Genomic DNA, 25,977 nt, shown 5'->3' on the forward strand with positions numbered 1-25,977 from the left:
GCAGGCAAGAATCACAGCATGAAATCAGCGTGTGGCAAGTTCAAAACAAGGAAAAGATAATACTTCAATCAGTGAGCACACAAGTTGGAGCTCCTTGCCACAGGATTGCTGAAATGCAGAGCGAGTCAGAAAGGAATCAGGAATTAATGTAAAGGGAAAGAAAATCAGGGCCCACTGAACACAGAGGTGTTATCTTTATCAAAGATCCTGATCTGAGAGTGGTTGTAGCCTGGGAGAATATCACTATATTTCTTCTCTGGTGCTATATTTTAGCACAGGCACCCTCAGTGAACCTCTCTGAAGAAAACCTTTGATCTCAACTTACAGCTTTTATATCTATTTGTAAAACTCTTAATTTTCAAAGCCGATCAGGATTTTAAAAGTGAGCACAAGTTTCAGGCAAAACAATCTAATGCATATTTTCCAAATAAATACGTTTCATGAAACTATTTTACCAGATGCCATCACTRTTCCCTTTGTTTCCCTTTTGTAATCTCCATTTGCTCTTTTTTCTTTCTCAATCTAAATCCTTTTATACTTTCATTTGTAATCGATCTTTTCCTGAAAGTACTTATTACTCACACAGTAAATCTTTCATTGTTTGTACAAGCCCYGTGTGCAGGCAGGCCTTGAACTCTGAAGTCCTGTAGGCATCTCAATTTGCATAGCAAATGATTGATGGCAACAAAATGTGATGTCATATTGAGTTTAAACCCAGCTGCGTTCATGCAAAAGCTTGAAGGAAGAAAAATTTCAATTTAAAAGTAYGAGAAAAAGAGTCCTTTAAAAACTATCATTAAATTTTGTTTCAGCTCTGYTCTTTCTGTTTGATAACAGAATCCCAGAATTTAAGGGGAAATGGCAAACATTGCTTATGCAGAGAAGGAGCAGCAGTGAATTTTACCCTGCCTTGCAATAGGAAAATCCATCTCAATATCTAAAGGAAGGGCAGATAAGGTCTTACAGATACATATCCTTGCTCTTATGAAGACCAAAAAACTGGAAAACCTGATGTTCTCTCTGGTGGGGAACAATATCTCAAACAGATACATTTTTTATTGAAAATTGCAGCAATTTCTATAAAAGAGTTGTACATGATTTGGGCTCCAGGGATGAAAACAATTTTCACCCAATTTTATGAAACTACAAAGTAAAATCATGGTTATGAAACAATTTCAAGAAATAAAAAAAAATTCAAAAATGTCAGTACATCATTGTATAAATCTAAAGGGAATCAATGTGCTGAATGCTGTGTCCAGGTCTAGTTCTGCCGTCCATCTCAAAAATTGGAAATTTTATAGAGCAAGGTGAACGAAACATAAAAATAATTTCATATTAGATACAATGGAGAAGCGGGAATTTTGAGGGCACTTCCCTGGGGATGGGCTGAGGTTGGGCAGGATGTCAGCCCACAGGATCAGGCCCAGTGACAGCAACCAGAAYTTCATCATCTTGGACCCAGAAAGTSCTTGAACCACAGACTGCTGGATGYTGTAAATCTCTGTAAMCCCYTCTSTTCATGCACRCTCAGCAGTCAGAATCTGCCACTACTGAAGACATGAACAGCCCAGACCAGCCATCCTTGCGCTGTGCTCATCATGAAAAAAGATGGAGAAGGGATGGAAGTCGAGCACATGACTCAATGCCTTGACTGGAAATGGCATCAGCTGGACTACACATCAGGCAGAGAAGCCAGRATCATTTAAACGAGTCTGTCTGTTTTCCAGATGGAAAAGACTGCTTTTATCTGGCCCTGGTGCAGTAAAATGTTAATTTTGCATACTTTTTAATGCTGAAGTAGTCAGTTGGTTTAACCAGGGTGAGGTGATTAACTAGAGTGTGAAAAGGTACAAGAAAGGGAAGAAGAGCTTCTTAAGTTGTATAATGAAGTTATCCATCACGTTGCCACATAGGACAGCTCTTCTACACCTCAGTATAAAAATTGGCTGGCTCCAGAGAGATGATTTTACTTGAAGGTAAACAAATCAGTAACTCACTGAGATGACTGTAACTCCATTTCACAGAATCACAGAACCACTTTTCCATGGAAATAATTATTTGCAACTAATTCAGCCTATCATAATCTCCTCATYCAAAGTCCATCTGTAAGCAATCACTGCTTATTCTAAGTAGTAGTTAAATTACGGTTCCATGRTCAGGAAACAGGGAGTACAAATGACCTCCAGGTAGCCTTATCGGTCCAAAACAAGTTTGTGACCACCCTCTTCGAACCAAAATATCTAAACCTAACTATCTGGCCCAGAGAACCTCTGTTTATGGAAGCAGAAAGGGATGTAGAGTAGGAAATGGGAGATAATGACAACAAGATTGTTAGCAGCCACCTCCTTTTTCAAAAATTTCTCTTCTCTTTCTTATCTCAGAAAACCCCAAAAGTCATGTCTTCCCCATAGTCTTAAACAGTCATATAAATAAATAAAATCCTTCATATTAACCTAATAGAGCAATAAGCAGCAAGAGAGCCATAAAGAGAGCAAATATCCCTATYTTGTAATTAGAAAATGAATTTTCGACAATATTCCAAACATTTCCTTGAGTATAAAGCCATATTGCTCAAAGAAAATGTCTAYGTTTATACATATTTTATTAGCTATCTCTTAAAAGTCTTCACAGGAAGTCTCGTTGGGAGAAGAAAGAAATTTGCCCAAAATATTCCAAAGCAACCATGCAATAAAAGTGCTCCARAACTGTTCCCAGAGAAAGTGAATCAAGGAAGTCAAAGGAAGAGTTTACAAAGGAGTTTACAAAAGGAGTCTTTTCAAATGACAGCTAGAGTCTTGGAATAATGACTTCCAAAGAAAGGACAAATACTGATCAGGAAGGGGSTGGTAAGCAAGAGAAGGTTAGTCTGATGGTTCTTCAAAATTATAGGGAACCTACAGACCCTGATGAAAAGGAAGTCTTGATTGTGGGGTCTCTTTTGACTGCCAGAGGAGGCAGTCAAAACTACACTGACAAAACACTCCACAACTGCATGAGGTGGAATGTTTTCCATCATAATGGAMAGAGCAGGTTTGGGAACTGTTTATGCCATGCCATTAACAGAGAATTAGTGGAAAAAACTCTGTGAATAGCTTGTCAAAATTTTAGTGAACAACTTTCTGCTTTTGGTGGTAGCAGCTCTGGGCAAGATCATAAACCKTAATGCAGTATTAGGACTGAATGTTCTCCTGCCCAAAAAGGACCATATGTCTGTCACAGTCTTCAGACAGATTTTCAGGAGCCAAATACTCTTAGTGCTGAAATTGTGTAAAATACTGATGCCATTTGATATTAGGTGTTACTAATGAGAMTTTCCAAAGAAAAATTATTCACATTTAATTCGATTTAAAGTATTCAAAGATGTTTCCTTTCTCTTGCAATTTTAAAGTAAAGTACATTCTTGATTTTTGCAAAAGCAATTTAATACAGCTATTAATAAACTAGCAAAAGTTGAAATTGTAATTACAGCTGTAATGTTATCCATAGATTTGGAACATTACGGAGCACACAAGWAGGAAATTAAAGAAACAGGTAGTCCAGGAAATAACATCTTTTCTACATAAAGAAACTAGAATCTGTAGAATTGTATATCTGTGTCTACAGAAATTAAACTCTAATGGTCACAGACTATGTAACCAAATGATAGATAACAATGCCTGGCTCAGCAGTTGAGAGGAAGCCTCTGTCTTATTTATACAAATCATGGATCAAAGAATATGAATTCCAGGGAAAGCAGCACRAAGTGCCTTTTATCTGGTCTATTTGCCAGACAGGCATAAATACAGTCCATGCTACTAGGACTTATTAAACAAACAAACAAAAATCTAAATTGCAGTAAACATTCAAGAGGTTTTCTTTACCTCCCTTCTAGGAGTTCTCTGTTATCTCTGAAATGTGCAAATACATCTTTGTCTAAAGCATTGGACTYGGGTAAACAACAAAGATTTAGAGAATTTAACGACAGAGGGACCAAGTGTTAGAAGAAACAAGAATCCAATTTCTATTTTTTGGTGTTCTAGTTAGGTGCATATCATTAACCTCATCTAATTTCCTACTAGACCCTTACCGGTGCAAAAGAATTCTTTTTTTTTCTGTCTACGTACTAGGTAATTTAATTCTAATTTTTGAGCATATTCACCAATAGCAGTTTTTAGTAATGCAACCAGGTTTGCTTTCAGTTTAAGGGCAGATTTCTTTCAGTTTAGGACAGACTGTATTTTCAAAGAAAGATTAAAATTTTCTTAGAACTTCTGTAAAAGGTCAATTTGTTTAAATTGCTTTTAAATCAGTTGCATTTAAAAACTTTTAGATCGGTATGTTCAAAGACTGAGATGAAAAATAGTCTTTCCCTTATGTATATTTGCCTTATATACAATTCCTCAATTATTTCTGGATTTCAGAATAGAGAACCCTTCTGCCACACAGATCTGCACTCTTCCTTTCTTCTGTCCCTGTTCATACCCTACAGATACTTAGAGAGGGTTTCTCTGTTCAACATAACTGTTGAAAATTGGGCTGCATTTTCGTGGATTTAAGCAAAAAGTTCCCTGAAGGGACCAGAGTTCAGTTCTATCTCTACTCTCAAGTTTTTCAATACGCTAAAAAAAGAAAAAAAAAAAACCAAAAAACTGTTGAATTTCCACCTTGGAATTCAAATCTGAATTTTTTGACTGAGGGACGTTATTGACACATGTTCAATCACACTCACAGAAGACTTGAGTTCAGGTTCCTACCCTGCACTTGTAGAGCTGACACTTTTACCACAAATTGCTCTGTTTTACCTGCAACAGGGASGACTGTAGRRTKKTTTTTTTTTTTTGCTTCTGTATCTACTGCCTATATCTACTGGCTTATTACAAGCTAAGACCTAATCTTAGTTTACTTTTGAAATTGTTAAATCTCTAAATGAGATTGCCTTCCTAAACATCACTTATGCATCCCATTCTCCAAATGCTGGCATAAGGAAATTAGTTCCATCCCACAAGATTTAAGAGCTTTATCCAAAAAAGTGACGTAGTCAAAGAGATGCGGAGCATCAGCTGTGACTGACCAGAGTGGAAGCTGCTGTTGTTCAGAAACTCTGGAAAACTTACTTGGGTTCCTAAATGTGCATTTTGACTCCTGGTTTGGTTCAAGAGCTAAAGGAAGAATTAACGCTGACAGATTCCCAAAGAGATATTGCCGCCAGAAGGACAATTTCCTCTAGACTGGTTAACACAGTCTGAATAAATCTGTCTTCAATGGAAGCTTTAAAAACGAGACCATGAGAGCTGTGTTGGGGTAAATATCCTCGGTGATCTTGGCAGTCAAGAAAGAGGAAATAAAAGCGGAATCTGGAGGAAACATGGGAATGGGTATTCTGAAATAGAACTACAGTATATCCATCAAGGGTCCTATTTCTAACTTTGACTGGTACCATCTGCTGCAGAGAAAGACTAAAAAASCCTCTTTTAAACCCGCTAGTTCATCAATTGGCTTATGCCCTAAGACATATTGTCTTTACAAATCTTGTGGGTTGATAAAGTAAGAAGAAACAGTAAGAAAAAGTTCTGGGCATTTTATTTACCTGTAGAACTGCCCTTCTCTGGAATCCTGATAAATGATGGTATAAAAGCCAGACTGATATTTATGTGTTTAAAAGTGTTTTGGGACAGGCCACATAATTTTACTCATTTCATCCATTGCAAATTCTATGAGGTTAAATCCAGTAAAGGAAACATAATCAAACTGGTCACATACACAGAACCTGTACCACTTACACAGATCTATATAGTACTAACAGGAACCTTTACTTTCAAGGGAAAGAAAAATATTAGGCTTCCACAGGACCTTTGATGGGATTCAGCTGCACTGGGGCATGGTTCTGCAGTGCACATGTGAAAAAGAAAGAAGTGTTTGGTGTGAATGTCCTAGGACTTCATCTGTCTTGCTATATTTTACCATAAATGTTTTTTTTTTAATCATCTTCTGGGAAACTTCTTCAAAGTTTTATTTGAGCCAAGCTTCTATATTAGGCTGTTTTAAGTTCCCTCTAGCATTTACTCTGTAGTGTCATCCCYAGTTGGGAATGCCGTCATTTGCTTGAAGGTAAGTTCTTTGAACTTGATTTTGAAGATAAACAATATACTTCTCATTCAGCTTTCCAAAGCATTTCAAAATAGCTTCCAGATCTAAAGTAATGAACAATTACTATCCTTAGTGGAATTCACTAATTGTGTGATTCATATGCAACACAAGAAACATTCTTTATTTGTATTGTTAAAACTGAAATTTTTTTCCTAGTTCTTTCTATAAAATGTTCAGTTGTAAATTGTACTATTCAACAAATTTACCTTGGCATATGCACTTCAATGCAAATAACAAAACTACAAAAAGGAAAAGCGGCATTCAAAATAAAAAAAAAAAAGAAATTATCGTTATTCTGTTTCTCAGTGAGTATCATGCAGATTCTTAGTGCAATCAAGACARGAGGAAACTCATATGTCTCAATGAAGGAGAGAAATAAAAGGAGGAGAGAATTGGGACTGGGCTCCTGAACTGCAGTTTTAATGACTGTATTTTTATAAATTCATAAATGACCCCTCTGCCTGTCTCTTTTGGTAATTCCGAAGTGACTTCACACACCAAATCTGAGTGAATTTAACTTCTCTAAACTGCAGGTGAGCCATGCTGGGGATTGTTTAGCTGGAAAGCCACAGCACTTTGTAATTCCAGGTGGAAAAATGGTGGGTTATAGAGCCTTATACATTTATCAGTGGTTACTGGAGGACAGATTAAGCTAGGATCCTTTAAAGTAAATATATTTAATTAAGTAGATGGGGAAAACTTGCCTTTGGTTTTATTACATCTTCTACACAGAGGTCAACTATTGCAGTCTCATGACTCCCAATTTGCTCCAAAAAAGCAGTTTAGGGACACATATCTCAGGGGCCAGCATAACATACACCAGATGAGCAAGCTACCCTCCCAGTCTTCCTGTGTCCCTCTCTGCTTTCAGGATTGACTGTGGTTCCTCCATCTGCTTTTTCCCAGCAGCGTAATTCACATAAAATATTTTAAATATGAAAAATTCTGATTCATAAGTGCCACTTACATTAATGGAGTCTTCTGCATCTACCTCTAGCTTTTTCTTTTCCAGATCTTCTCAGGTTTTACTCTGCTGTGCTTTCCTTTTCCAATCTTTTAATTTTCATGAAAGATCYGTCAGTTTGTCTGATTGCAGGGATTGATGTTTCCAGCAAGTGCTCCTCACAAACGCTTGGCAAGACTAGAAAGCACARTCTGAGACCCAGACAGGGTCAGGCAATCTTACTGTACACATCAGTGTAAGGTGGGACTCTGGCTTTGGGTAAGAAATCCTGATGAAAAATTCTGAGCCAGCAACAGTCGTACAGGGAACCACAAAATAGATTTGGCTGCTCAAGATTTTAATAGTTGGTTAAAGCTAGAAGTGACAGTGGGCAAAAAAAGCAAGAGACCAGCTGAGCTCCCGCTTTCGAGCCAGGGCAAGCCCCAGGGTGCCTGCACTTTGGTAATGGGAGGGACAGATTTTCTCACGCTTGTCCTCTCAGACTTCTTCATTTGGCTGACCACGAGCAGCCAGCAGCTGGCACGGCCACCTGGCCCAATTGGCAATGGCATCCTTTCATCTCTCGCAGCTCGGAGCATCTGGAAAYGCCTGCGGTGCCATGGGCTGTCATTGACCTTTGTCTCCATGGTGTCACCTCAGGTGGAGTTTCTGCAGGTGACGCGCAGCAGCTGCGGTGCCCAGCTCCGCCAAYGTCACTCCTGGCTCTGCCACATCCCCAGCCATGCTGGGTCTGAGTGTGGCACTGACATTTCTTTGGTTCCTGGATAAGAGTCYTTGTCCTCCTCTGCTCTGCTGAAGCTGAAAAGATCTGCTGGCATAGGAACAGAGCACGATGGGGAGCCTTGTGCAAGGCCTGAAATGTCAAACAGGACAAAAATGTCCCTCTCTGGGGACACCAGTGGCTGCAGGTGTCTGCTCTTCATCTTTCACCTCCCACGGTTGCCTCTGGGTATGGGCACAGACAGGAAACTGAGTCATCCTGCCAAGGCAGGCTCTTCCTTCAACATTAATGAGGATTTTGCAGAAATCCCTCATCTCCCACTGCCTGTRTCCTTAGGACTGAGGCAGGACTCTGCCCACTGTGATGCTTGGGAGAGGAGGAGGAGTGTTAACTGGAAAATGCAATGCAGAGGAAACAGCACCTTGCAACAAACATGACTACATTTCATGTCTTGTCTGCAGAGACTTTTTGCAAACCTAAAAATTAGACATATGAGCATACCTTTTTCCTTTGTGAGCCATATTTAACCTTGTTTGACATGTATTTTCAATGAAATTATTCTACTTTCTAGACAAGTTGTCCCAGGTTTGTCCAGCTTTAATCTGACGCCAAAATTCTGACTTGTTTTTTCCTTCATCTCTTCTACAGTTTTCCGGTTCAACCATTTCACCACAGGTTAAAAAAAAAAGAAAAAAAAGAAAAGTGTTCAAATATTTATTGATTTTCAAAACAGGAGGGAGAAGGGAGAGAAATGTAGGAATGTTCTACAGGTTGTCAGATTTTGTGGAGACTTTTATACTCACAAATCTGTGTGTTACTAATGAGACAAACAGTCCTTATGAGATAAAYAACCTAAATATTCTGGAAAAAAATCTTTTGAGAGCAAAGTCTCCAGAAAAGAGAAGTTCCTAATACCTTGTAACAGTAGTTTGGAGTAATTGGTGGAAAAGACATTTAGCAGAAAGTTCAGGCTTTTTTATGCAGAATTGACTTTAACTTGGCTGCAAATCACAGGTGATCATTTGGTGGATATGAGTCTCTTTTGAGTGTTATGGGTATTTGCTCACCAAAATAAATATATCAAACTGTCTTTTATAGTCTGCAATCTCTGATTAAAGTAGTTTTTACTATTTTAGTACACTGCTTAAACAGAGTTCTTTGATGAAACGTGAGTCTTATTGGTGGTTTTAGTCTTGTATTAATTATATTTATTACAATTTAGAAATAACTATTATACAACACATGTATTGTCAGTGACCGTATTTTTGCAACTGCAGTGTGCTGTGGATGTTTCCAAGGCTCAGTGATCCTCCCACCCACCTCACACCTGCAGGGTGCTGAATGACTATGTGGAGCTATAGGAAATTGTCATATGGTCATGACATAATGTCAATAYTAAATGCTCAAAGATTCTTATGATGTTTATGATTTTGAATGCTCAAGGAAAACAAGCAGAAGGGATAAAGATACATTTATCTCTGTTGTCATTTTTTTAATTGTCTCAGTTTTATGTGGTTTAAACATAAAGAAACTGTTAACATGCTACTAAGAAAATTATCAGGGAGTATTGAAAATAAGTAAAATATTGCAATCAGTCTTTAGTGGAGGGTTTTCAGTCTTCCYATAGAATATAATCCTTTCACACAGTTCAGACACTCCTCTACATCGTTTCCCTCTGTGAGTGCACATACAAATGCACAGACACAGATGTGCATGAATGTATGCGGGTGCATAGTTCTGGTTTCTAAACTTATTTCTAAACTTTCTGTGCTAAGGAATAATATATGAGCAGTTTAACTATTACACATATTTATAACAAGCAATCATTTTGCAAAGGTTAGGAAGTTAACCCTTATCTCTGTGATGTGATGACCGTGGCTCCATGATCTGTTTTCAAGGCTAGGTGCACAGCTACTGATGGAGATAAGAGAGCAGAAAGAAGAGCCATGCAGAACAGAGAACCTCTGCTAAAAAATTGGCTGGCAGCAATAGTTCAGCCTCTACATATTTCCTGCTGTTGAGTCACACTGCATTGTAAAATCACCTTGCAAATCATGAAATTGTGATGGTTTAAACACTTTTTTAAAAGAGCCTCTGATGCTCRTGATCTGTAGGCCAAATGTCAAGGTGTTTACTCATGGAGTCAGATCGTACTGAGCATTAGCTGGCATCCTACATCAGAGTGCTACYCACAAAACTGAAGGTGTACTGTGACTGTTTGAGATGTTCAGCACCTTGCAAAGCCATGTGGGTGTTCAGGGCAGTGTGATTAATCCAAGGAGCAGGAACAAAAGGGAAAAAAGAGAACCGATTTGGCCCATAATTGGACAGCCAGTCAGGTACACACAGCTGCGCAAAATACAGACTGCRGGGTGACACTTGTTCTACTGAATTCAATAGAAAAATGCTTACTGGCTTTAACAAGGACAGATTTAATCCTAGACCCTGAAATATCTCCACAAACCAGTTAATTTTCTGTATAAAATGTCTAAATGTATGTTTTATCAAGCCACTTTTATGTTTCGCTGGCCCCTTTATCTTGTGTCAACTAAAAATTCATAATACCAATTTTGACTGAAGGCTGGCTTTAATTACAATTTCTTTTACAGGTCTCAACTGCTTTTTGTGTCCTGGGAAATGAGAGCAATTCTTTCTATCATATTCAGAAAGAAAATGAAAAGGTTGGTAAATGTATAAGTAATTTTAACTGATTCATTGATCTGAACACTTTTAAAGTAATACAGTAAGTATTTCTGTCACACTTTGAAGTTAAGCTTGGAGCTCAGTTACGTCCCTTAGGGTTATTTTATAGCCATTAAGAATGTGTACCTTTTATCTGGTGCCTTCAATTAATTGAATTTCAAAAATATTCTCAAATGTTTTTAGAAAATCATTTAGTACCTGGAGGACATTCCTGTGTGATTTATTGTTACAGTAATTAAAAGCAGTGAGTATTACACTGGTCACTGTTGGAACTCCTGTCTGCCTTTGGCTATATTTCGGTTTAAGTTAAAACATATAGTACACTTGAGAGACTTGTGAAGGGAGGTAAAAAAAAAAAAAATTAATTCTTTTCAGATTGCTTCAGAATTTTGGCACACTTAGAAATAACCTCTTAAAGTGATCACAGTGATATTTACATGATAATTGTATGCAAGCACAATTAAACTTCTATATTAAACAATTAAATAGTGCTTTTCCTGCTATGGTGAATTATTCCTGACTACCCATATTAGTATTCTGTAGTTCTAATCAGTGCCATAAATAATTTTCAGTTTTACACATTCTGCTCTGAAGCAATTATTAAGAACTCTCAGGAAGAGTTAAAACAGCTAATGAAAATAATTAGCAGGAAAAAAATGATGGTTCTTTCTGCATTGAAAGATAACCCTAACTGAAAACTACAAACGCTGCTTTAATTGCATCTTTGTTTTCTGAGGCACTCACAGTTCTCTTCTGTAATTCCTTTTGTGCAAGAAGCGATCTCTCACGAGCAGCATTTTGCAGARCTCCTCACTCCCAGGAAGATTGGTGGGATTACACCCCTGGCCCGAGTCTCTCCGTTGTGTAACACAGAGGAAGGAGCTCCTTGCTGTTCTGCTTCCCTGGAGCTCCACCTCGGAGCACTGCTCACCTGGCCAAAGTCTGCAGGCTCGAGCAGAGACGCAGTGCAGGAAGGAGAGCTTGGTGCTACTGACTCACTTGGTATCTTCTGCCTKTTCAGGGTCTTCCAAGAGCCTTGGTTTTGCTTCTAAGGCTTTAAAATTACACTCTTTTCCTAATAAAAAAAAATCCTCTCCATCCATCCATATATTGAGCACACTAAGACAGCTTTAGCTAATTCTCCAATCACATAAAAATTTTTTTTCTAACACAAAATAAATAGCTTCTCAAAATCATGAGCTCACAAATGGAATTATGGTAATACTTGCTTAGAAAATTCTTGAAAAAATTATTGTGAGACGATATTTTTGTGGACTACAAAAGACTCTCAGATGACCACAGAGGATCTGAAAATGAGACTGGTTTAACAGCTTAGGCATGCATTTATGAATAAAARTCTAGTTGTACAGATTGTGGCCAATACAGGCCAGCACCTGATAAACATTTCACATTTTAACGTGCACACTGAAGTCATTGTTCAAAGTAATAACCTATCCTTTTAATAAACCATCCCCGTTACACAGAAATGCCTAAAGGTTTTCCAGTGTGCATCAGTCTTTTGAACATCATATAATGAATTTAATGTGAGAAAAGGAAAAGAAATGTACCTGTATGGATCCCTGCAAATTAAGATAAACCTTGCTGCTCTGAGGCTACCATATAACTTGGCACCCAAACCAGATGAGGACAAAAATAGTTTCAGTGAAAATCTGATTTCTAMCCATGTATTTACTACATTCTGAATTATATTGGCTTTCCTGAGAACTTATTCCAGTTAAGTAAATTATCTGAGGTTTCATGATTAAGCTAATGTCTTTCTAGGACCRTCATAGTGAATGTGAGTTATGATACACACATTAGTATATTATTCCTTGACTGGGTGTGATTTAGTAACCCCTACAGGAAAATAAAGACCAGAAAAGTAAGAGCTCAAGCTGCTGTTTTCTCTAACCTGATATTTTAGAAAGTAGGTCTTCAAAATATAGCCACAGTGGTGAAARGAATTGACACTGACAATTGAACAATATTCCCTTTCTGAATGGAAATATGTGGTGCTATCACCAGTTCTGTTTGTCTAATGACATGGAATATTAAGGATTTCAACCACTTGGTATCATTTAATAGTGGCCTGTTCACAGCAGAGAGGGCATTRCTCTAACTACAGAAATGGGAGAGAATGCCAAAGAATGCCAGGATAGACAGGAACAACACCATTGCCGCAGTAAAAAGAGCACCTTTTAATAGTTTAAACATTAAAAATGGTTGAAACCTTAGCATTATTGTTCATTTTAAAAAAAAATTAAAAAGGAGAAAGAAAATCTAACAACATTACAAATGACAAGAGGCAAGATCTACAAATGCCCTTCCAGCCTTGGACTCTGGCCCATGGATTTTTGGGAGCGCTTCCTAAAAGCTTTTGCTCTTGTTGCTAGCACCTTCCTGGATTTATCAGTGACCAGTGCTCCCTCAGTGTCCATCATGTCACCGTGGTTGACCTGCATGCATGACTACTGGGATCCCAGCTCCACTCAGCCTGGTCACCCTCCTGCCTGGCTAGGCCAGTTTCTGACAGAAAGCCACTGTGCTTTCTGCTGCGCAGGTCAGTGTGGCAATGGATGGCAATTTCCAAGATGTGCGGGTCGACGTGAGCAAATTGGAAAAGACACACTCGAATCTGCTCGCTTCCTTTAAGCATCACTGAAATAATTAAAAATGTTGATCTCGTGGACCTGAGGTTGTTATATTACAAAAGACTCATATTAATGTACTGTTACTGGTGGCACCTATTAATAAAAAAAAAAAATCACTCTTTGAGCGATGCCTTCCGCCCTTGAACACTTATTTCAGGGCAGGGAGGCAGATGAATCCAGCAACCCCAAGCACCTCCCCACCGGAGCGCCTGCCCTGTAACTCTGCTGTCGGGAAAAGCGGTGGCAGCCTCCGGCCGAGCACCCGGGACCAGGACGGGGAAAGGGTTGGAGGAAGAAAATGCGGGGTCCCGGTCCCCTCCAAGCACATTTGGGCCGAGGGGCAGATGTCACCTCCGGGAGGTGGATGGTGCCACCCCGCTGTGTAAAATACGAGCTCGGCCGGGCAGGCAGGGGGTGGATGGGGTCCCGGGGGACGGCGGCGGCTCCCCCCGCTCAAGCAGGGAGCTGCCCCGGGAAATCGGCCGGGCTCAGAGGCAGCCCGGGGCGGGAGCCCTGGGGCAGCGCCAGAGGGACAGGATCCCCGGGGGAAGGGAGAAAATATCCAGATCCTCCGTGCCGGGACGGGGACAGCGCACAGCCCTCCTGCACTCCCGGGCTGAGGTGGACAGGGAGGTGGAAGGGTCCCATGGGGCGACACCCCCTCCGAGCCACAGAGCCCTCGTCCCCCGGCGGGGAGGCAGCCCTGGGCGGGCAGCCGGGACATCCACGTCGCTGTGGGTTTGTTACTCCGCTTTAAAATGCAGAGGCTCGTGGCATGATTGGCTTTCTGTTTACGAGTGCAGATGGGGAGAASGCTCACGTTCTCCTTCTCCATGTGGTTTCCCCGCCTTGAAAGCTGCAAGGGCAATCCGAGGAGGGAGAAAGGGGAAAGCGAAGAGGTTTTCCCAGGTTCAGCATTCATCAGATTTACCCTGTCATTGCACTACAAGGTGCAGCTTGTGTCGAACATTACGAGCACGGGGCCATGCAAATGACACAAGCATGAAAGAGCCCTGGCAAGAATAAATCTGTCGATGTACAGATGTTCCCTATTAACGTTACTGTTCAGCCTTRGTGGTTACTGTGGGAAGACACCGGATTAAAAATTCCCATTGCCACCCCACCTCTGCTGAACCTTTCTCCCCACACCTCTTTGTCTTCGCTTAATTAGGTAGGATATAATACTCTCTTTTTYTCCTCCTCTGTCTTATTGAGACGTCTGCCCAGGCTCACGCCTTTAAACAGGAATGATATTGATCCCTCCTCCCCCTTCTGTCAATCCCGATTTGTCCCTTTTCCTGCTGAACAAACAATTAAGCAAAGAAAGTACCGAASGCGCGGTGGAACTTGTCATGCACAGGTTCCCGCGGGGATCCCGGGCGCTGCGCGGCCCCGGACACAGGGCCGGAGCCAGGAGCGGCCCCGGGAGCCCGGCTCTGACAGAGGGTGGGAGGCTGCGCACCGGGAAAAGCATTTCGGACCGGGAGCTCGCTGCCGGCTCGCCCAGCCYCGGGCCCGTATAACTTCTCCGTAGGAGACAGCGGCAGTGGCAGCGGGCGGCTGAGACCGGGCGGGACGGCCGGACGGACGGAGGGACGGGAGCAGGAGGACGGAGAGGACAAGCGGGAGCAAGCGCTCCTGCCCCGACCTGCTTGAGGCTGCCGCCGGCGCCTGCCCCCTCCCCGCTCGGCTGCTCCCCCGCCCCCGCCCGGAGGAAGCCCCCGGTGCCCGGGCAGCCCCTGTGGGGCTGTGCCCAGGGCGGGTGGCGCAGCCGGGCTCGGGGGCGCTGCAGGGAGCGGGTCCCCGGTGCCGGGGCTGCCGCGCCGCCCCCCCTGCCCCCTCCCCGCGGCCGGGGGGCGCTGGCCCAGGCGGTCCCCGGCAGCTCCGCGRTGCCCGGCTCCGCCGCGCTGCCCCCGGGCTATGAATAAAGCCGAGGCGGCCGAGGGGACAGGTACAGGTGCCCGTCTCCTGCGCGCAGGGCGACGCCGACGTCCCAGCCCGCCTCCTCCAGCGGGAGGGAAACAAAGACGGCGAGAGAGGCAGGGAGAGTTGCCTGTAAGTTTAGCGCCTTTCAGTCGTGACTCGCGGAGATAAATGATAGTTTGGAGGTGCGCGCAGTTAATCACCGCCACGGCTGCCGTACAGCGTGTGCAACCCGCAGATCATTAGGTTAAATGGAGGACATTCGTGTCCTTCCAGAATCAATGCAATTATTGTTGGCAACAAGGACAACAATTGGAGTGGCAGCACTAATTTTACTAACCTGCTATTAATTATGGTGTCCCCCACGCCCCAGACGGCGTTTATAACCCGCGGAAGCAAGCGGTGCTGGCTGCTTCTGTTTTAAAACGGGAAAAGTTGGAAGTGGAGTGCCTGGTCGTGTTGGAAAGTGTTAATCAGTAGGAAAGAGTGTGATCAGTGGAACTATTCACTTGAGCGTCACTCTGGTACAGGGGTTAGTGAAGTGGCTGTGGCGCCTGGGGACCGAAGGCTCCGTGCCGCGCCGCGCAGGTACCGCGCACTGAGACATGTCTGCGTTAGCTCCCCGCAGCTCCCTGCCACGCCAGCCAGCGCACACCAGAGGAGAGAAGCCCTGCCATGGCACAGCCATCGCTACCAGGTTTTAGCCGAAGCCTGGCGTGATCGCAGGTAAAAAATTTCTTCTTTTGGTGGTGATGCTTGTGTGTGTGTGTGTGTGTGTGTGTGAGTGCGTGTGTCTGTGTGTGTGTGTGCCTGCGGAAGCGGGGGGTGGAGGGGAGCGGTGGGGCTTACCCCCCTGCCCCCCCTTCTCCTTCGGAGCCTGCTTTAGCAGCAAGGCAGCTGAAAACCAACTGCTGGAGGGAAGAGAAACTATCCGTGATGAATCATTTGGCTTTGTGCAGTCTTTACCTAGGACAGAGGGTAAATGCATTTTAACATATGTATGTTATTTCTTGGGAAGGGAGTGTGAATATGATATTCAGCGAACACTAAGGTAAGGTACTGAGTCAAACTTTCTGGATTTTAAGGAGAACTTTAAAAGACGCAGAATTTGACCTTGCAAGTAGGAAAGTTTTACCTTTGCAGGGAAGTAAGTTGAAGCTGTCTGCTGCCAGAGAGCTCAGAGGTGGTGTTGTCTGAATGCCTGTGGGTCTGCAGCACTGGGTGTACAGTGAGAAAGGAAAGCTTATACAATCTTTGCATTGCTAGTGAAAGCATGGTTGCAATGTTCTGCATAGGACAGGTAAATGTGGGCATTTTGTAGGGTCCATCTACAGCCACAGAGCAGCTGCCCAGGTCGCAGCATTTGTTTCTCTTGCTGAAAAGTTTTGTGTGTGTGTGTGTGTATGAGAGAGAGAGAGAAAGTGTTGGCTCTACTTCTTAAGCGTGAAAAGTTAATAAATACAAAGAACAGAATGAGCATGTGAGGCCTTTCTGCTTTAATCTAGATTGTTTGCCAAGAGGATTGAAGACTTACAAAATGAAAGCATTCAAATGGATAGCTTTGAACAACTGATTTTGCATGTAGTTGTAAACTGAGTAAATTAATTAGCAGTGCCTTCTTATGCAACTGTTCTGCTGGTCATCATGGCTCTGCCAATCCCAAGCCACGGCGTGGGTTTGTGCAGGTCGGCTCACTGTCCCTCGATTCAGAGTGCAGGAGGTGCAGTTTCACCTCAAATTGTCTCAGGAAGAAAAAAAACAATCGTAATTACTGTCAATGGCAAGTTTATGGGAGCTAACCTACTTGAAGATGCTGTAGGCTGCCCTCGGTTCCATGTCAGATTCCAAATGAGCAACATGTAGAGCTTCACGGCATTTGTCAGGCGGTGTCAAGGTTGCTTTAAGTCTGTAGCACAAAAACAAAGCAAACTCGACTGAAAGAGCTCGCTAAAGTCTGTTTAGCCCATAAGCAAATTCCGTTGCTGAAATATTTCCAGGAGTGGCAATAAGCCCTCCAAAAGAGAGGGCGATGAAAATGCAGATAGTAAGTGTAGCTGCATTAACTGCCTCTAGATCACATCCCTGAAGACGTCCATCAAAGCATGAGTCCTGAAGAGGTTCTATTTTACCTGCTGTGGCCTGTTCCAGCATCACAGCGTTTCATTCTCATTCCATGTTTTTACAATAAAACTTGTATGAGCATTGGCTCCAGGTTCTCAGAGGAAAAGCTCATAACCCTGGGAGAGAGACCTGGTTGGGCTTCGGATGGGAAATCCCTGCTCGCCTGGGTGTGCAGGCTGGTTCTGACCAGAAGGGAACTCTCCAGCGTTTCCTATTGATYGCAATGAGTTTCCTTGCTCAAACTTTGGAGAAAGCAGTGTGTGTGTGTTTCTTTCTCGAAAGCTGTTAACTGCTTTGTACAGGAAAGGGGCTTTGACGAGGATCAATTTTTATTGCACAGCAAAGACTTGCATTTTCCAAATGCTTAAGGATATAGCCCACAGCATTAAGCGTCTTTGCTTGGATTTGAACAGTGTTACGTTGTTTATGTGCAAGAACCACAAAGGTTATTTTAAATCATTGTGGGGCTTAATGCATGTTCGTGCTCTGGCACCAAAAATTCAAGATGAAATATAATTGTGTTGAGTTTCTTATCAACAAAGGGCCATTATTTGTAGACCGTAAGTGAAACAAGACATCAACAGTGGGGGAGGACATAGTGTCAGCTTTCAGCGTTTAAGTGTTTAAGGTTATTAAGTTTTTTTGTCCCTTTTTCTTTTTGTTTGTTTGTTTTGGTGGGTTTTTTTTTAATGACTGCTTTCTAGGGAATACAGATTGGAACTGACACAAAGCTGACCGGGGGTAAAGTAATAGAGCAGGCAGGCTGCAAAGAAAAATGACAAATAATTATCATGATTAATACAGGAAAGTTCAGTGCGAAAATGGGCACCAGAGTATTTGCATGGCGCAGTGAAAGACAACTGTGATATATAAATAGACAAGGACTATAAATATTGAATTTCTCCTTGTATTTTAAAGTTTAATAGACTCATCTAAATATCAAAACCTGTAGTGTACTGTGGGCCACTGCGGAGTTGACATCTGCAGTGGAAGGAAAAAAAAACCAACAAAACCACCAAAAATACACAACACCAGGACATTTCCCAAACTGCAGCCTGGAAAACTGGGAGGACTTCTTCAGGCAGTTCTCCAGCTCTCCCAGCTAATTATAGTGCTTTACACCGAGCCGCTCTTGAGATAAGTGCAACTATTTTCTTCCCTAGCACCGGTGAGTTTTATTCAGGCTTAAACAAACATCCCCCAGCGCAATGGGCACAGGAGGCAGAGGGAGCAGCACGGAACACTGCGTGCAGACCATTGTGCAAACACTGGKTGTCTTTTCTTCCCAAACAATGCGATAGTCCTTCAGCACGCCGCACAGAAGAAAGCTGCTGGTAAAGAGTCGCTAAAAGTATCATTATACCTTGGCAGCACCGGGGTATAATGCAGGAGGAGGAATAGAGGAAAGCTTCTTTAAAAGAAACCCAGTGGCAAAGTTATTMATATTCTCAGAAATAAAAAGGAATTAGCATTTCAGGTGAGGAAAGAAAAAGCACTTTCTTCCCATCCAAAAATCAATACCGAATTCCAAACCGATTATTTATGTCATTTGATTCCCTTTCTTCATACGTTTCTCCCGGCTACAGATACTGAGCTGTCAGGATAATTTGCATGTACTGTATCTGATATCTTTTATTTGCAAACACTCTAAAGCGCCATAAAACGCCTCTCGTTGTAGTCTAACTCAATCTGAGAACTAGTATTTTCATCTGTAAATTAAAGCAATTACGCAGCAGATATTATATTATGTGTACTGTGGTCTCCAGATAGTCATCAATCACCCTCAATCGAGCTGTCAGTGTGGGCAGATTCGTTTCTGGGAGGCAGTCTTCCAGCTGGGGAGAAGAAGAGAATATCATCATTAATTAGAGTGTGACCCTGGGGCTATTCACATGTCTGAACCCAGGAATCTCTCTGAGCAAGTCTGCACACCACGGAGCAGCGTTCGACTGCACCAGATTCAGCCTCGGAGCTGACTCCTCCGCTTCCCCCATCCTCCGGGGGGCTGCCTGCTTGCCCTGCCTCGGTGGTACCGGCCGTCGGGGGAGCGGTGCTGGGGCTGCCCGCATCTTCCCCCGGCGGCCCGCTACCTGCTCCCTCCGAGGAGGGAGATTGCTGCCTGCTTGTGTGTGGGGGGGTCCCAGACCCCCAGAGGGTAGGGAGGCTGATGGCAGCGATGGGATGGGTTAGGGAGAAGGGGGCGTTGGAAGTTTGAGATGGGATCAAAGTGGTTTTAAYGTGAAAAGTCACATCTCTTCCATCATTCCCCGGAAGACGCTKGTAGGGTTTTCTACCTGTAATCACACGTCTGGAATAAAAGCCGAAAAGAAAAGCAGGATTGCTTATCATGTGCTTTATTGTCAGTGCTAGCGCTAATTTTAACTGTTGATTAAATCTTAAATGAAGACTCAGTCGTGTGTCCCTTCATATGTCTTGTTTGTAATTGAGACTAATTATTACTGTGGGGTGGGAAGAAGCAGCTGCTCATTAATTAATTTCTAATTAAAAGTGCTTACTAGCCTTTCAGTGACTAAGGAGGGTGGGGAAAATAGCTGATACAACATTGATCCTTCAGATTAAAAACATTCWTTTCCTTCCCTTGCCCGCAGAAATACATGCAAAGTGTTGCAAGCAGGCTTTACCGCTACCGGCGGGCTTCCCAAACTTTCGCCCCTGATAGGCAGGCTGAAGGCGATGCTGGAGAGTCTGTTTTCCATGCCAGGGGAAGGGTTCCCGAAAATGAGTGTTAAACTTTACAGGCAGGTTAATTTGAGTAGGTTTTGCGTGACGTCAGAGGCTCGGCTCTTTTAAAACAACGTGCTTGTGAGCTGATGCATTTGTATCACTTTCCTTCTTCCCACCTTTTATTTTTCCGTGGGTACAAAGTATGTATTTTTGCCTTCACGTTTGCCAGCCTCKGAGCCTACACGTAACAATTAATTCCGTGTCGTAGCTGTAGAGGGGAAGGTGCTAAAATCGCCGTACATATTTCAAAGGAAAAAAAAAATAAAAAAAGGAAAGTTTAAGTTTTCATGTAAATAAATTAAATGTGGTTTTCTGCTTCGTCCTATAAGCATCTAGGGACCTGTGGTTACCAATCAATTGGTACAACAGAGCAGAGCCAGGCTGCAATAGCGTGCAGATCAGACGTCTCGCCTTGTTTCTAGATAACTGGGAGCCTCTGTACCATGTCCTATCCTCAGTTTGGCTACCCTTACTCCTCTGCACCCCAGGTAAGACTTTTTTTGCCTACCAACGTTAGTTGATTGAATTTCAGTCTTTATTGATGCCTTCCGTCCGGGATGAGGGCGGCAGCGATCCTCTCCCGCGTGCGGTAGCAGCAAAGCAGATTCTCGCTCCGCAGCTTTCCAAGATGCCCAAGTTCTGTGTTGCGCACCAATTTTAAAATGGGAAGAAACACGCGGGATTTAGGGTGTTTGGGGGTGATAAGGACGCGTGGGGGAGGTTTACAGAGATGAGAGAGGTGAGAAGGGGAGCTAGAGACCCCCTAACATCCACCCGTACTCCCCCTCCCTTCCCGTTTTTTTTTTCCTTTTTAACGATTAAATTCACAGTTTAGCAATTAAACACGGGCGTATGGAGGTCCGGCCCGTAGAAACAGAATGGGATATTCTAAAGCAGCAGGTTAATAACAGATGCGTGCGTGGCTGCTACAAATCTGCAGTCAAAATAAATATGCATGAGTGACTTCGAAAAAAAGGTTTAAAAACGCAGATGGGAATCATTGTGATGCAAGAGGAGAAAACGGTGTAAACCCCAGTCTTGTCAAAACACCCCTGGAAAAGTTAGCTTTTAAATGCAGAGGGCCCGAGGAATGTGTTATAGAGGATTAAACGCCCTCAGTCACGGGGCGTTTGGTGGTTGTTTTTGTTGCGGAGTCGTTTTAAAAAACTGATAAAATATTTGCGCCGCTGTGCTTCTCCAGAGCGTGTCTCTCACGATTGAAGTAAAATACAGAAGGGGAGGGAGGAGGGCGGGCGACACCCAAAAGCTACGACCTGATTTGAAAAAAAACCCCAAACCAAACCCAAACAAAATCCCACCAAAACCACACAATCCAAAACCAACCGAACCCAAACTTGCCTACCCTTTGGGAAGATCCCTCCCTTTTCCCCCACCCGCCCTCAGCGCCGCTCTCTTTCTCTCCAGTTCCTGATGAGCACCAACTCCCTGACGACCTGCTGCGAGTCCAGCAGCCGGACGCTGGCTGAGACGGGGGCCGCMGCCTCCGCCCAGACCCCCGTGTACTGCCCGGTGTACGAGAGCCGCCTSCTCGCTACCGCCCGACACGAGCTCAACTCCGCCGCCGCCCTGGGGGTGTACGGCGGACCCTACGCCGGGCCCCAGGGCTATGGAAACTACGTGACCTACGGTACCGAGGCTCCCGCCTTCTACTCCTTGGTAAGCCCCCCGGGGGATGCTCGCTCCCTCCCGCCCGCCGGCCCCGCGCTCCCCCCGTGTCYCCGGGGGCGGAGGCGGCTCGGCGGGACCCCTGCCCTGGGCGCTTCTCCTSCGCCCCGCCGTGCCGCACGGCGCTCCCCGCGTCCAGCCCCGCGGTCAGCAGCTGTTCCAGCCCGGCGCTTGCTCCTCACGGTAACGCAATTAAAAGTCGCGCCTGACGAGCTGGCGGCCGAGTGCGGAGGGCCCGTCCGGGTGGGCAGTTTAGGGCGACYCAGACCCAGGCTAGCAAAAAAATGATGCGCTTTTCCCAGACAGCCTTTTTTCTTTTTCTTTTTCTTTTTTTTTTTTTTTCCTTTTTTTTCTTCCCTGCACCGTAACAGCCAGAGTTAATGTCCCTATTGATGTGGCCGGTCGCGGCGGCCGAGGGGCCCCGGGAAGGTCCGTCGCGCCGCTCCGGGACGCGGGGCGGGGGAGCCGGGCGGCGGTGCCGGGCGGGGGCCGGGCTCTCCCGGCGGCGGGGGCTGAGGGCGGCGGGCGGTGTCTCTTGCAGAACAGTTTGGAAGCGAAGGACGGGAGCGGCTCTGCGCATGCGRGCATCGCCCCGGCGGCTGCCTACTACCCCTACGATCACACCCTCAGCCAGTACCAATACGACAGGTAAGCGCCATGCCCACCCCGGCCCCGCTCGCTGCCCTCCAACCCCGCCACCCCCTCCCCGCCATCCCCTCCCCGCCCCTCCCCGCCCCGCCAGCCCCACCAACCTGCCTCCGAGCCGCTCAGCATCTCCCGGCCTCAGCCATGTCGCCTCCCCTTCCCCACACCAACACGGGGTCCTCCGCCCCCCGGGCGGGCGGTAGAGCGGGGGGCGATCCCTCTTAGCCGGGGCGGTAATTATCTTTTCCTGCGCGCAGTCAGGCTTGGGCATCCCGTGTATATTTATCAGTTTTAAACCAGCGCATAYCCCCTCACACACCGTTCCCAGCTCAGAGGCCCATTGGGCGCCGGTGACCTTTCCTGGAGGATGTGCATTAAATATTCAGTCGCAGCCCAGTGTCATCTGCGTTAGGTTCCTACAGTTTCAGGAACAAAGGGGTAGAGGAGATTGCTAATAAAAGAAGTAAGAGGAAATATATTTCTATTAACACTTACACCCTGGGGTCACCCAGTTGAATTGTTTGGGGAGGACTAATCAAAGGAGAGGAGAGTGGTATTTCTGTGAGTTTGCAAGCTGCTAGGATTTCCCTGCCGTCCAAAATGTTGACATTAACTATACTGCGAATAAAAGCAGGTGATTCCTTCCCTCTCTTTCTGCCGCCACCTGCAAGGCCGACCGGGAATTTGCATTGCCCGGTGCTGCTGCTAGCTGAACCCTTCCTTCTTGCTTTCCTTCCTCGGCCTGAATTCTCGAGGCTGGTCTCACTCAAAAAGCTGAGCTGTCCTCATCCCTCTTAAAACCGAGCTGTCCTCATCCATCTCCCGCTCTCTGGTCCAGCCGCCCCCCAGGGGGTGCCGTAGGCAAGCGGCCCGGACCGGGGCTCCGGGTACCCCGCGGGGGGCGACAGAGAGGTGTCACATCTCGGGGGTTCCTCTGTGCCTGCAGGTACGGGACGATGGACGGCGGGACGCGGAGAAAGAACGCCACCCGAGAGACGACCAGCACGCTGAAGGCCTGGCTGCAGGAGCACCGCAAGAACCCCTACCCCACCAAGGGCGAGAAGATCATGCTGGCCATCATCACCAAGATGACCCTCACCCAGGTCTCCACCTGGTTCGCCAACGCCCGCCGGCGGCTCAAGAAGGAGAACAAGATGACCTGGCCCCCGCGGAACAAGTGCTCTGACGAGAAGCGGCCCTATGAGGAAGAGGAGGAGGAGGAGGAGGAGGGTTCGCAGGAAGAGGCGATGAAGAGCGGGAAAGCCGAGGGTACCCTGCTAAAACCAGGCACTTAGCGGTTCGGCCGCGGGGGCTCGGCCGGCAGCTCGCCCCCGGGGCGGGCCTCGCTGGTGGGGGCGGCCGCGGGCCTCGCTGGTGGGGGCGGCCGCGGGGCAGCGCGGCGCCGACAGTGACCGTGTGTCTTGTTTTTGCTGTCCCTTCCCCCGCCCCCGCCCCGCAGAACCCACGGGCAAGGAGGAGAAGGAGCTGGAGCTCAGCGACCTGGAGGACTTGGACGCCGCCGAGTCGGAGAGCTCGGAGTGCGAGCTGAGGCGGCCCTTCCCGCACCCGCTCCCGCATCCGCACCCGCTCTCGCTCCCGGGAGGCAGCCACCCGCCGCGGGCCGCCGAGCCCACAGCCAAGATGCCGCCGCCGGCCGCCGCCGSGGAGGAGGAGGAGGAAGAGGCGGCGGCGGCAGAGCGGGCGCGGAGCTGCCTCAAGACTTCGGCGGAGGAGTGCGGCCCCGACCCGCTGGGCGCTCGGCAGCGCGGCTGCGAGTCTAAGATGTGCTTCCAGCAGGGGCAGCAGCTGCTGGAGACGAAGCCCAGGATTTGGTCCCTGGCGCACACCGCCACCTCCCTCAACCAGGCCGAGTACCCCTCCTGCATGCTGAAACGGCCGGGGGGCTCGGCCGCCGCCGCCGCTCCCGCCCCGGTCAGCGTCATCGACAGGCACCAGGATTCGCCGGTCACCAACCTCAGGAACTGGGTGGATGGGGTGTTTCACGACCCCCTGTTCAGGCACAGTACTTTAAACCAAGCCCTGAGCAACACGACAGTTTCCTGGGCTACCACCAAAGGAGCCATTCTGGAAACGGGCGCCTTGGGACGCGCGGTGGGGAACGGCGCCAACRTGCTCAAGGGGCAGCTCTCAAACCTGGCCCACCATGACTCAAACAAAGAGTTTCTGGCGTTTCCCAAATCAGGAAGCAAAATGTTTTGTTCCTAACGGGCCCGCTGAGGGGCAAAGGACTTTCTAACGCTTGAAGAGTCAGCTACACTGAAAAGAGACTTGCAAGAGTTTAAATTGAAATATAAAACTTTTTCATCTTCTTTTTTTTTTTTTTAACAAACAACGTAAACGAGGATTTAAAGTTCAGTTTGCTCAGTTCAACAGAAAGACTATGCTCATAGCTGTTCTGAACATTTTCTCCTGGCTGCGACTTTAAGGGATCAATGTCGTGAAAGTTATTTAATTCCATGTCCMAAAAGCACGTACTATAGCGTAGACCTACTTAAAAAGTTTACATCCAAAAGTTTACAAACGGGAAATTTAATTCAGATTTAATTTAAGGCATGCCGACATTAGTTATAAAGACTTTCCCAGAGTTTTTCCTCCTGATTTCCTTGTTAGCATATAATTCACAAACAGCACTTCTACTAAGTTTACACCTACTGCACAAATTTATCTTGACAAAAAAAAATATGTTAAAAGGTATGCTCACTCCAATAAATTGTCTGTTTCAGAGGTAACACAAGTGGTGGCGTTTTGCATTGAGCAGCAAACAACTTTTATGCTTCCAATTCCCCCTCGGAGCCGGTCCCGGTAATTTCAAGGACTGTCAACAGGCTGCCGGGAGAGGGGAACAGAGGCTCAGCGCAGCGCTGCCGCGGGACTGAGGACGGACCCACGGGAGGCACGCTGCCCGCAGGAGGAATCCTGGGCTGTGCTCTGAGCCGGCCGTGCCTCCGCGGGGCAGCGCCGGGCCCCGGGCCGACRGTGGGGGGCCCGGCTGCCCCCCGAGGCCCGGCGGGGCGGGAGCATCCCCTCTCCCCCTCCCCTCCTTCCCGAGCTGCGGGCGGGCGGGCGGGGGTCGGCCCCCAAGGGCCGGGCTCTGCCGCGGCGTCGTTTCCGCCGTGCGCGGAGCAATTGATTCACATGGAAAATTTGATCTTTTAAAGAACCGTTTTAGCTTTCCAGCTCCTCTGCCRGTGCGGAGAATCGCTGATCCGCCATGAATATTTCAGCACTTCAGTACAGATGCTTTACCGTTTTGACATTAAATAGAGTGCAGCCAACAAAAAGAGAGAGGGAGAAAGAGCGCTCTCGACGTGCGATTCAGGAGCACTCGCAGCCAATTTACTGCTTAGATAACAGGCGCTTAAAAGATTTCATTCCTTYCCCGCATCGGGAACAAACTTTACTGATCCCCGGACCGGGAGACAGGAAGAACTTCTGGAAAAGAAACTCCGAGGCAATAACAGCGCCCGGTTTACCCGGGCCAGCCCAAAACCCTTGAGCTTCGGCGCTGCGGGCKAGGACCGAGAACACCCGAAGGACCGAGATGACACCGGGACAAGCAGAAGAGCTTTCCTTGCCTCCCGGCATTCTCGTCCATCCCACCCCAGCGGCTCCCTGCCTGCCCACTCCCCTCCACAATAAATAAATAAGAATACAATAAAGGGGGAAAATAT

General features: G+C 45.9%; 1 protein-coding gene across 4 annotated transcripts; it reads left to right on the forward strand.

The window, feature by feature from the left end:
* The first annotated feature begins 15,010 nt into the window (after positions 1-15,010).
* On the forward strand, positions 15,011-25,360 carry IRX4 (iroquois homeobox 4). Of its 4 annotated transcripts, none has more exons than XM_057378415.1 (7): positions 15,011-15,220; positions 15,619-15,814; positions 20,284-20,442; positions 21,380-21,631; positions 22,182-22,288; positions 23,232-23,554; positions 23,745-25,360. In XM_057378415.1, the coding sequence occupies exons 3-7, from the start codon at positions 20,398-20,400 to the stop codon at positions 24,509-24,511; spliced, it is 1,494 nt and encodes a 497-aa protein (XP_057234398.1). In that variant the 5' UTR covers positions 15,011-15,220; positions 15,619-15,814; positions 20,284-20,397; the 3' UTR covers positions 24,512-25,360. The 4 variants fall into 4 exon arrangements, with proteins under 4 accessions (XP_057234398.1, XP_057234399.1, XP_057234400.1 ...); XM_057378416.1 differs by having other exon boundaries at positions 15,707-15,814; XM_057378417.1 differs by lacking the exon at positions 15,011-15,220 and having other exon boundaries at positions 15,228-15,814; positions 20,377-20,442.
* The last annotated feature ends 617 nt before the right edge of the window (positions 25,361-25,977 follow it).

Source organism: Malurus melanocephalus, unplaced genomic scaffold, assembly GCF_030028575.1.
Source record: "Malurus melanocephalus ecotype Western Australia unplaced genomic scaffold, MMel_1.1 scaffold_357, whole genome shotgun sequence".
NCBI lineage: Eukaryota > Metazoa > Chordata > Aves > Passeriformes > Maluridae > Malurus > Malurus melanocephalus.